The 11,854-nt window shown below is 43.5% G+C and overlaps 1 protein-coding gene across 1 annotated transcript in view; it reads left to right on the forward strand.

The window, feature by feature from the left end:
- Nucleotides 1–6,464, forward strand: part of Ncapg2 (non-SMC condensin II complex subunit G2) — a 51,380-nt gene extending 44,916 nt beyond the window's left edge. Inside the window, exons 24-26 of the mRNA XM_051152502.1 lie at nt 851–954; nt 4,585–4,685; nt 6,361–6,464. Coding sequence (XP_051008459.1) covers nt 851–954; nt 4,585–4,685; nt 6,361–6,464 — 309 coding nt within the window. The remainder of the gene's footprint in view (nt 1–850; nt 955–4,584; nt 4,686–6,360) is intronic.
- The last annotated feature ends 5,390 nt before the right edge of the window (nt 6,465–11,854 follow it).

The raw sequence follows: 11,854 nt of genomic DNA on the forward strand, positions 1-11,854 counted from the left end.
AGACAGTGAGGAAGAAGTAAAGTGAGACGGCCATATTCATACTGTGGTGATTATAGGAGAAAACAGACACAAGTCTCCTCTGGGAACAGGAATTAGAAATCACTCCAGGAACCGTGTCCACGATGAATTTACTCAGCAATGGTGAATGACCTGTCTGCTCTCATATGTTTGGTAGTAGAGGCTTGTCCAGGGTGTGTCCTCTGAGGAGCTGGGACATCAGGGTACAGGGTGTGCTCTGTCAGGCAAGTGGGCAGAGAAGCCCGTCATGCTGCTCCACATCACTGCCCTGCCTGTTCCACAGCGAGACTGTAGACCAGAATATCAGCATTCCGAGACTAAGGAATTCTAATCCGAGCTAAGAGGGAGAACTGGTCAGATTGGCTTGGCGTAAGTTACATTGTTTCTAGAACTGGTCAGATTGGCTTGGCATAAGGTATATTGTTTCTAGAACTGGTCAAATTGGCTTAGTGTAAGGTATATTGTTTCTAGAACTGGTCAAATTGGCTTAGTGTAAGGTATATTGTTTCTAGGATTGGTCAGATTGGCTTGGCGTAAGGTATATTGTTTCTAGAACTGGTCACATTGGCCTGCCATAAGGTATATTGTTTCTAGAACTAGTTAAATAAAGGCCATTTGGCAAAGGGCTTCCTTCCTAAGTGATACAGCCTTTATTTTTGTGTGAGTGAGTGCAATGTCCTTGGGTAAAATAATACCTCATTCAAACTAACTACTGAATAAAGCTTGTTTCTTGAGTTTCTGGAAAGCTTTGGTCAGTAGAAGAACCCAAATCAACGTGAATCAAGTTGTCAGTCCAGGCTGTTTATAATGTCCTGATCTAAAACTTTTCTAGATTTCTGATATAGAAGAGCTGACCTTACCACAACGTCTTGCTGACCTTCCTCCATTATCAAGGTGTTTAGTGGGAGTAATAATGAAGTCTCCGGATGTTGTCAGGTAATTGTCTTCTCTGTATGATCATGCTACAGCCCTGTCTGTCATTGTTCTTGGTGACTTGCTCTATTACCTTCTACACTCAGGTTTTCAAAGGTATTTTTTGCTCCATTGAGAAAAGCCTTCCATGGTGTTTTTATTCATTTTCTGAGTGATGGAAAATATTAACATTAAATTTTCATAAAGATGTTCATGACTTTCTATAAACTGTTATGTTCATTTAAATAGTTGTTTAGCTATGCTTATCACAACTAAATTCTGCTAGAGGTGGGGTGAATGTGTGTACAAAAGTACTTCTTGCTGTGTGATGGTGGCACGAGCCTTAAACTCAGCATTTGAGGCAGAGGCAGGTGGATTACTGTGAGTTTTAAAGCTAGCCTGGTCTACAGAGTGAGTTCTAGGACAGCTAAAGCTACACAGAAAAAACCTGGTTTGAAACTCAAAACTTCTTACTATGTGTTCTAGTTTGCTTCTCTCTTGCTCTTATAAAACACTACTAAAATCAACTGGAGGGAAGTATTTATTTAGTTATAGTTTCTCATGGAGACAAGCCAGAGCAGACATTGAGAACAGGTCATTAGCAGCACTGCTTACTGACTTGCTCTCTATAACTTGTGCAGCTTGCTTTCTTATACAACTCAGGATCACCTGCCCAGGAGTGGCACCACCCTCAGAGGGCTTGGCCCTCCAACATCAGTCTTTTGGTTGTATTTTGTTTTTCACGACAAGGTTTCTCTGTATAACTTTGGCTGTCCTGGACTCAACTTTGTAGACCAGACGGACCTCAAACTCAGAGATCTGCCTGCCTCTGCCTTCCTGAGTGCTGGGATTACAGGTGTGTGCCATTGCGCCTGGCTCTCCAACATCAATCTTTTTTTTCCCCCGAGACAGGTTTTCTCTGTGTAGTCCTGGCTGTCCTAGACTCGCTTTGTAGACCAGGCTGGCCTCGAACTCACAGTGATCTGCCTGCCTCTGCCTTCCAAGTGCTGGGGTTACAGGTATGCGCCACCACACCTGGCCCTCCAACATCAAACTCAATCATGAAAATGTACCATAAGCATGCAGTCTAATGGCGGTATTTTCTCAATTGAGGTTCTCCCAGGTGACTCTAGTGTGTCCTAAATTGACAAAAACTTAGCAGCCGGGCATGGTGGCGCACGCCTGTAATCCCAGCACTCAGGGAGGCAGAGGTAGGCGGATCTCTGTGAGTTCGAGGCCAGCCTGGTCTACAAAGAGAGTCCAGGACAGCCAAGGCTACACAGAGAAACCCTGTCTTGAAAGACTAAACCAAAACCATGCAAAGAAACCTTAGTAGCAAAATTGACCCATTGTCATCTTGACATACATATCATGATTAAACCATGACCTTTCCTTTGTTGTTTATCCCCATAGTATAACTTTAAAAGTCCCATGGTATTTACATTTTTCAACTGTTTGAAAGTCCACTTTCTTTTCTTTAAGTAACAGTTCTTTAATTGTTGGCTCCAGAAAAATAAGAACAAAGCATTAAAACAATGACACTAAAGCAAAACCCAAAGTCTGTCAGTGTAGCTCCAATCTTGTAGCTCAGAATCCGACATGAGATTCACCTAAGGTCACCTGGGCTCCACAGTTATTGGTGACTCCGTCCGTACACAGCTTGTCTAGTAGACTCAGGCTCTGCAGCACCTGCTGCTGTCCTGAGTGCTTGTCCCAAGGCCCTGGCCTCTCGGCCGGACTCCAGCTTCGCTCTGTGGTGTCAGGCTTCGGCTGCTGGCTGTGGCCCCTCATGCCTTCAAAGCTAGTTCCGTGTGGGATACTCTTACCATTACCATGGCTGGAGACCAGGTTGGGTTACCCTTGCTCCAGCTTCCTGCTCCCCAACTGTACCCCAGCTTCTGTGCGCTGACCCTGTGACACATTTGCCAGACTTCACCTCAGTTATGTTAGTCCCTTATTAATCACAGTTGATTCTTCAGCTCCAGCTACCAGCATCATTTGTGTCAATAACACACAAAAGTTTTCATTTCCATAGATTGGTTTTTCGAGAGAGGGTTTCTCTCTGTGTAGCCTTGGCTGTCCTGGACTTGCTTTATAGACTGGGTTGGCCTCAAACTCACAATGATCCACTTGCCTCTGTCTTTCAAGTGCTGGGATTAAAGAAGATTCTTTTTTTTTTTTTTTTAAATAATTTATATATTTTATTTGCATTGATGTTTTGCCTACATGTCTATGAGAGAATGTCGGATCATCTGGAACTGGAGCTACCGACAGTTGTGAGCTGCCATGTGGGTGCTGGGAATTAAACTCAAGACCTCTGGAAGAGCAGCAAGTGCTCTCAACCGCCAAACCATCTCTCCAGCCCCCTAAAGGCGATTCTTAATTTAAATTATATCACATAATCAACCCTATTAGAATCCGTGCTTCCCTCTGAAACCTCACAAACTGGCCTCCGTCTATATCTTACGCTCTGAGCACTCAGCAGCCTCTCCAGCCCAAAGCTCCAGAATCCTTCCTCTCTCAAAGCAATATGGTCATGTCTACCACAGCCGTAGTCCAGTCTTTGGCATCCGTTTCTGCCCTAGTTTGCTTCTCTGATAACATAGATCAGAACAGAGGTGAGGAGGAAAGGGTTTATTCCGCTTACGCGTACAGTTATCTTCTATCATTGAAAGAAGCTGTGGCGGGAACTGAAACGGGCCATGAAGAAACACTGCTTGCCAGCTTGCTGTCTGCAAGGCTTGCTCAGCCTGCCTTCTTCTATAACCAGGAGTGCCTACTCAGAGATGGCTCCTTCCACAGCACGTTGGGCCCTCCCAAGTCACTCATTAATCAAATGTACCATAGGCTCACCCACAGGCCAGTCTGATGGAGGCAGCTCTCAGTTGAGGTTCCCTCTTTATAGAGGACTCCAATAATTGAGACTCTATTATATTATTTGCTTCTCAACCTTTACAACACAATACTGAGCAGTTGTTACTCTGTTTTTAATCCTCTAAGCTGGTCTGGCTTCCTCCCAGTTTAACCCCTGAGAGACTTGCACTTTGTAGCTTTTTCTGTTTAGCTGTGCATGCACAGAAATCAGCATTTGAATTGCACAATAACCTTATGCCTACAGGTGACTCTAGTTTGTTTCAACTTAACAGAAACTTAACTAGCGCACTGGGCTTTCAGAAGACTGCAGATTAAACAGGGTGCAATTTCTGTTCAACAGTCAGCTGTAACTTGGTTCCCCAGCCCATTATCCCTTGACCCAGGGGACTGAAGATACAGAGGGATTTGCTTCCCCGACTTTGAACGCATTGGCACTGTGCAGTGTAGGTGCTTTCTGTGGAAGCTCAATTGCATCCTTGAGAGCTGTGGACTGCTTTCAGCGTCATACTAAATGTCTCTTACGTACATTCGATGGGAGAAAGTAGCCCCAATGGCTTTCAAAGGCCACAGTGTTGCTGTTCTCCTTCTGCGCATACCATGTGGTTTTAACATTTCATCTGCAAGAGCTGATGTTATATGGTACACGTAGGGGAGGTTGTCAGAAATTTCCTCGTGTTACTAAAAAGTGGTGTCTGTGGTTGTAGGTGAACCTTGCCTGTGTTTATTTTTCTATAAAGTATTGGGATATGGAGTAATTTCAGATGTTTGCTGATTTTATAGGTCATTTTTGGATGAACTAAAGGCGTGTGTAATTTCCAGTGATATTGAAGGCATTGTGTGCCTCACGGCTGTTCTGCATATTATTTTGGTTATCAACAAAGGTTTGTTACATTTTCTCTCCTTCATCTGGTGCATTACTGAGTATGTCCTTGTTTGCTCCTAATGTTAGAGGTGCTTGGGAATTTGGCCTCTGTTCCATCTCCCTGTGGCAGGACAGGTGTCTCACACAGCCTTTTTACCCTTGTTCCTTAGTGCTGTCTGCATACAGTGCAGCCCACGGGGCCTGTCTTTGCATGAGCTTACCTGTCCTGCCCTGTCTGGCTTTGACTTGGACCATTGGGTGCATGTAAATATCATTCTCTGTACTTGAGAATGAGGACCTTCTCTTCTTCCTTTTCTTCTTTTCCCTGTCCTCTCCCCCTTGCCGTGCACAGACTAGATAAGCACTCTGTCACTGAGCTATGTCACCAGCTCCCCTTTAATTTTGAGACAGAGTCTGACTAACTTGTCTAGGCTGACCTTGAACTGACTGTAACCCATGCAGGCCTTAAACTTGGCATTTTCCTGCCTTAGCATTTCTAGTAACTGGGAATACAGGTCTGGCCCACCAGCCTAGCTCAGAATTGCATTTCTATTGCTTTGTCCTGTGATAGTTAGGTTTAAAAATCTGGGTGAACCTGGTAGCAACAGGCCTGCAGGCCCAGCTACTCACGAAGCTGAGGCAGGAAGTTTGGGGCAACATTAGTGAAATGAAGTCTCAAAAATAATTCTAAAATTTATTTTTTTAAACAATGTTGGCATTATGCCTCTTGAATATTTAACCATTGGGAGTAGTACTGGAAAAATAATTGGCAATACCTGTAAGATGTCTGCTTCAGTGTGAAATAGAGTGATATCCTTGTAGGCTGACTATTCAAGTTTCCATATTTTTGGTTAAGTTTTACTGATGCTAAGTGTCTTTCCACTCTAGGACTTTACAGATAGTGAATGATACCTCCTATCCCACGGACTAGGGTGCCTGCTACATCTGTAAAGACTTACAGTGGTCGATTACCTTTCACCCACACGTTTGGGACAAGAATTTCTTCAGATTTGGGAGTTTTTAGGGATTATTTTTACAATTTATGTAATATATACTGGTTCAAATCCCTGAATTGAAATTTTTAAATCTGAGATACTTCAAAATCTGAAACACATATAAGTGTGACAAAAAGTTCTGAATTACAGATTTTGGTGTTAGAGTGCTAAGTCTATGATGCTTTAAAAAAAAAAAGTTGTTGGACTCAGTTTGGGCCCCTCCCACACCCCCTCTCCCCGCCCCCTCCCACACCCCCTCTCCCCGCCCCCTCCCACACCCCCTCTCCCCGCCCCCTCCCACACCCCCTCTCCCCGCCCCCTCCCACACCCCCTCTCCCCGCAAAATCAGTCTTGTCTGAGGGGCTTCCCATGATCGAGATGACCAGAGCACTTACATTCTGAGGAGCAAAGCATGTCCCCCGTGAGGAGATGTGAGCATGGATGTGGGTACTGAGGGCCTGTCAGTTACAGAAGCAGTGGGTAAATCTGAATTGTCCTTTCTGGTGATTGCATTATCACTCACCGCAGATGTACTCTCACAGCATCTCTGTGGAAGGGATCATTGTCCTGCAGTCAGCCAGAGTTAATTTGTAAAAAAAACAAAAGCAAATAAGACCAAAGATCAGATGCCGTGCACACAGCAGTCTTTCTCTGTAGTGATGTGGAGATCTTTTCTCTTTCAATGGAATCTTCTTACAGGTAAACATAAACATGCAAAGGTGAAGGAGGTAGGAGCAACTGTCAACAGAAAGCTGAAGACGTTTATGGAGATCACTTTGGAAGAGGACAGCCTCGAAAGGTAAGTATGAGACTCCTACAGCGGGGCCTGGCGCTGGGCATGTGTGCGCTGTTCTTTGTTCTGTTCACTGGAGCTGGATGACTAGAACCTGGGCACAAGGATGCACTTGGGATGGTTTTAATGAGGATGACCCCGTAGTTGATGTGTCTGAGTGCTTGGTCCCCAGTTGGTAGATGTGTTTGGGAAGAATTAGGAGGTGTGGCCTTGTTAGAGGAGGTGTGGCCTTGTTAGTTAGAGGAGGTGTGTCTGTAGGCTTCCCAGCCAGTTCTAGTTAGCTCCCTCTCTGCCTGCACTTGAGGGTCATATGCAGGCTTTCAGCTTCTGCTTTAGTGCCATGCCTACTACCAGGGATCCTGCCATTATGGCCTCTCACCCTCTGGAACTGTGAGCCCCTAAATGCTTTCTTTTATAGTTGCCTTGGTCATGGTGTTTTGTCGTGGCAATATAACAGTGACTAAGACAGATGTTTCTGCCTGAAGTATGAATGCTTTTCAGAAACAAAAGAAAACCATCTTTGAAATTTTTGCTGTAGGAAAGCAAGACCATTTACTTCAACTCATGAATTTCAAGTGAGACATTGTTTTGGTGGTTTGCTTTATTTAAAAGCCACAGATATTTCCCAGGTATAAATGCGTTCATTTCTAGCCCTTTGTGATACTGTGGGGGCCCCACCAGAGAAGACCATTTAGATACAGTTTATAGTGAATTGAAAGTCTTTATCCCAGCTAGCTGAGACCATACTCACTTATTTGTAGTGCCTAACATTTAGAGTAGGGTTTTTAAAGGTAAAACCCACATCCCGGTAGCTCCTTCTGCAGTTTCAGGAAGGAGGTCCTGCACAAACAAGAAGTTTGTCAAGCGTTGAGTAAGTCAGCTGGGGCATCTTGACCTTGAGTTCCTAGAATAGAGGTGGGTAGTTTTCCTTCTGGCTTCTCATCAAGGAGATCAAATTCTAGTTAGATCTGAAATGGCCTCAGCAAGAAGACAAGATGGAGAAACCTCTTCCCTGTCTTGCTGTGTCATAGTGAGGTGCATTTTCTCTATTCCTGGGAAGCTTGGGGTTGCTCATACTGCTGTGGACATCTTGGTTCCCTGTGCTATCTTTGCATGAAGCAAAGTAATCAGTTATTACAGGCACTTCATGATTGATTCTAGTTCAGCCCTCTTACTTGTGAATTTCATTTTAAGAACCAAATAAGAATTCCATTGTGGAAATGCACCACATTTTATTACCCATGTATCAGTTGGTAGATGACTAGGCTGTTTCTGTCTTTGGGCTCTTGTTCCCTGAGCAGCAGTGAACATGGAAGAGAAAGTAAGTATCTCTGTAGAACAGTGTAAAGTCCTTTGGGTATATGCCCCTAAGTGGTATAGCTTGATAGACTTATTTCTAGATTTTTGAGACACCTCCCTGATTTCTGTAGGGACTGTACTAGTTTACAGTGCCACCAGCAGTGAGTGAGTGTTCTCATTCCCTACGCCCACACCAGTGACTGCTCTCTGTCTTGTTTATTGTCTCCTCTTGGCCATTCTGACTAGGGCAAGATAAATCTCGGTTTTCCCTGATGGATGTTAGGTATTAAAACAACAACTGCAGCGGCAACAGCAACAAAAGCCATTTCTCAGCCATCTATATTCATCTGTTTACTTATGTGTTCCGTTTTTTAAAATTGTATTTATTTTCTTAATGTTTATTTTATTTTTTGAGTTCTTAATGTATTCTAGAGACTAACCCTCTGTGAGGTGCGTAGCTACTTAATGTTTTTTCCCATCCTGTAGGCTACCCCTTCACCTGAACCTTAGTGTCCCTTGCTGTACAGAAGCTTTTCAGTTTCCTGAGATCCCATGTATCAGTGATCTTGGTCCGGTGCTCCAGGGTGATGCTGACTTGACATGATGAGTCACCTTTCTGATTGTTCTTAAGTTCAGTTTATAAGCATCATATTGAGATTTCTTGCATCCGTATTCGTCAGAGTGGTTGACCCGTAATTTCCCTTTTCGTTGGATCTTTATCTAGTTTTGGTATCAGGGTAATACTGTCTTCATAAAAAGAATTTATTTACTTCATCTTGATTTAATTTTGGTAGGTCATATATATCTAGAAGTTTGTCCATTTCTTTTAGATTTTCTAGTTTAATTGAAAGTATGTCTTTAAAACGCTCTTGAATTTCTTTGGTTTTTGCTGTAATGTTTCTCCTCTTATCTCTGGTTTTATTAATTTGGATTCTTTTTTTCTTTGTCTTGGTTAATTTGACCAAAATCTTACTAAAGAACCAACTCACTGTATTGCTTCTTTGTATCTATCTATCTTTCTTTTCTCCTCCTCCTTCCCTGCTGCTTCTGCTCCTTCTGCTGCTTGGCCTGGAACTCTTTAAACACCAGGCTGGTGCTGAACGCAGAGATCCACCTGCTTCTTTCTCTAAAAGTGCTGGAATTAAAGGTAGATTGGTTCCCCTGTGTTCAGTGCATATTTATAATTGTAATATCCTCTTGATGGAGGTGGCTTTTTTCTTTAATGAGTATGAAATATCTTGTTTCTTCTGATTAGTTTTGTTTTGAAGTATATTTTGGCAAGTATTAGAATACTTCCTCCTGGGCTCAGAGGTTAAGGACGCTGACTGCTCCTCCAGAGGCCCTGAGTTCAATTCCCAGCAACCACATGGTGGCTCACAACCATCTATAGTGTGATCTGGTGCCCCCTACTGGCCTGCAGGTGTACATGCAGGCAGAGCACTGTATGCATGATGATTAAAAAAAAAACAAAAAACCTTCCTCCTGTTTGTTCCTTTGTTCCATTTGCTTGGAATCCCTTTTTCTATCCTTTTAATCCTACAGTGGTGTGTCTCTCTGATGTGAGGTGTCTTTCTTAGAGGTAGCAAAAAGATGGATCTTGTTCTGTAACTAGTCTGTTAGTCTGTATCTGTGCCTTTGACTTGGCTCTCTTTTCCTTCTGTTTGTTGGCTCCGTAGGTGTGGACAGTATTCCAGAAGCCCTGCATCTTCTGTTCCTGGGGTGCTTTGTTTTTTTGTTTGACTGATTGATTAGTTATATTTTTAGATTAAGCTTTTCTCCCCTCTTTTTCTTTTTCAGTGTTTTAATACAGGTTTTCTTTGGTTGTCCTATAACATGCTCTGTAGACCAGGCTGGCCTCAAACTCAGAGATCTGCCTGCCTCTGCCTCCTGAGTGCTGGGATTAAAGGTGTGCACCACCATGCCTTGTTGGCTTTGTTTCTTAACAATTAGACTTTATTATACAACCCAACTATCCTGTACAGGAGGGAGAAAGGGCTAAAGGGAAACAAGAATAAACCTTCCGGTATCTGATCCATGGGACGGATCCCTAGGTGTCTCTGGCCTGCGCACTGGTCTGGCCTGTAAGCTGGTTGTCTCCCCAATCCACGTGCGACTGTGCTCCAAACCTGCAGCCTCTCCTCTCCGCCTGTGTCTCTCTCCTTCCTGCGAAGGCTGGTCTCCTCACAGGATCCCTCCCCCCATGGATGTTTGAACAGAAACACAGTAGCTTCCCTTTGCTGAATTCCAGCCTCAGGATGGCTCCAACCAGTCTGTATCTCAGTGGGGTGTCTGTGGTGTTTTCAAGCACCTTCACCTGGGATAATGTCTCCAATCCTCCCACAATACCTGCCTTGAGATAAAGCACTTTTAAATGAAAGATTCTTTTCATCTATCTTCTCTTCAGCTTCTATCTTATGTCCTGCCCTTGGTCAATGCTGCTGGTGAGACTTTTCCTCTTTACTTTCTGTTTGACATCTTGAGTATTTCATTTTGAGACTTTGTAGCTTTTCTTCTGCGATTTTCTTTAGTTAATATTTTTTTTATTTTAAAGTTTTTGTTTTGTTTTTTTTCAGTCCAACTGTTTGTGCCTTCACAGCCCCTATTCAGCCATTTGTTCATATTCTCCTTGAATTCCTTGACCGCACTTCTGGTTGCTCCTCTGCAATTACCATCTTATGCATTAGCTAAGTTGTTTTTCAACGAGGGTGCTAAAATCTAGAGGAAATGTTTCACTTTCATGTTGACTGTGCTCTTGCATCAGGACCTTGGCATCTGGAGTTACGTTGTTGGTAGTTTTTCCTGGTGTGGATATGTGGACTCACCTTTCTTTATGTACGTTTTTGGAGGTTTGTTTTTCATTATAGCAACTTGTGAGGTTGTGGATCAGCTGGTGCTATTTGGTACTCAGTCTTGAGGCTACTCTGTGCTGATGTGAGAGTGGTAAGTGCTGAGTGATGTGGGGTATGAGACGGGGTCCGGCTCACCTCACTGTAGATGTGCCTTCTGCACCTAGGAGTGACTTTCTGTGTCCAAACTCTTGCAGCTGATCTTCATGAGTTTGTAGTGGACTCTGGGTTCTTTGATTAGCAGGGTCTGAGGCCACAATGGTAATTTGGCAGTTCTCTGTGGGGGCAGAGTACAGGACTTCACCTAAGATAGGTGGTCTGGAGGCCAGAGTGGGTACCTTTATCTCTGGCCAGGGCACAGAACCTTGTGCCCTTGTGTGTGGGCTTTCTCTAGAAGGTCTGACACCCCTCCCCACGTCAATTTAGGTGGATCTTCCTACTTCAAAATAATCTGATTTAGAAAATCGCTCACAGGAGTGTCTAGTAGCTTGGGTCTTAATTCATTGCAGTTTGTAGCCACATTGACAGCAAGAGCCAGCTCAGTGATGAAGAGTACTGGCTGTTCTGTCAGAGGCCAGAGCTTGATTATAATTCCAGCCCCAAGGAATCCAACACCCTCATCTTGGCTCTGCAAGCACTGCATGCAGGTTATGTACACACATATGTGCAGCCAAAACACTCGTACACATAAAATTAAAAATGAAGCAGGAAAAAAAAAAGATCTTTGGTCCATTTTTTAGTCAGGTTGTTTTATTTAGCTGAGCTTTGTGAGTTCTTAGAACACTGTGGGCACCATCTCCCTATTATGTGTGGTTTACAGACATCTTCATCTAGTTGTTGGTTTGTGTCTTTATTTTCCTGATTGACAGTGAGCGCCGCACGCCTACCTCCAGTTGACCGTAGGCTTTTGTTGGAAGAAGAAAGTTTTCGTTTTAACAAAATCTGATGCTGAGTGTTGGTGTTGTGTCTAGAACGTGATCTCCATACTTAAATGTCATGGGAAATTGTGAGTGCGTGTGAGAATACGCCAGGACAAGATAAGACTCTCAGGACCCCAGTTTCTTTCTGCTGTTCTTGGAACGTGTTTTTGTGCTTCTCCCAGGTGTAGCAAAGAGGAATGCCTTTATGTCAGATTACTCATTATTGCTTAATGATGTTACTCAGTTAAGTATTTAAACTATCCTTTTTATGCCTCTATGGGAAGACATTCTTGCCACATGTGTCTTGTCCTTAGGATTATCCGCAGCTTGACCTC

The sequence above is a fragment of the Acomys russatus genome, chromosome 1 (assembly GCF_903995435.1).
Source record: "Acomys russatus chromosome 1, mAcoRus1.1, whole genome shotgun sequence".
Lineage (NCBI taxonomy): Eukaryota > Metazoa > Chordata > Mammalia > Rodentia > Muridae > Acomys > Acomys russatus.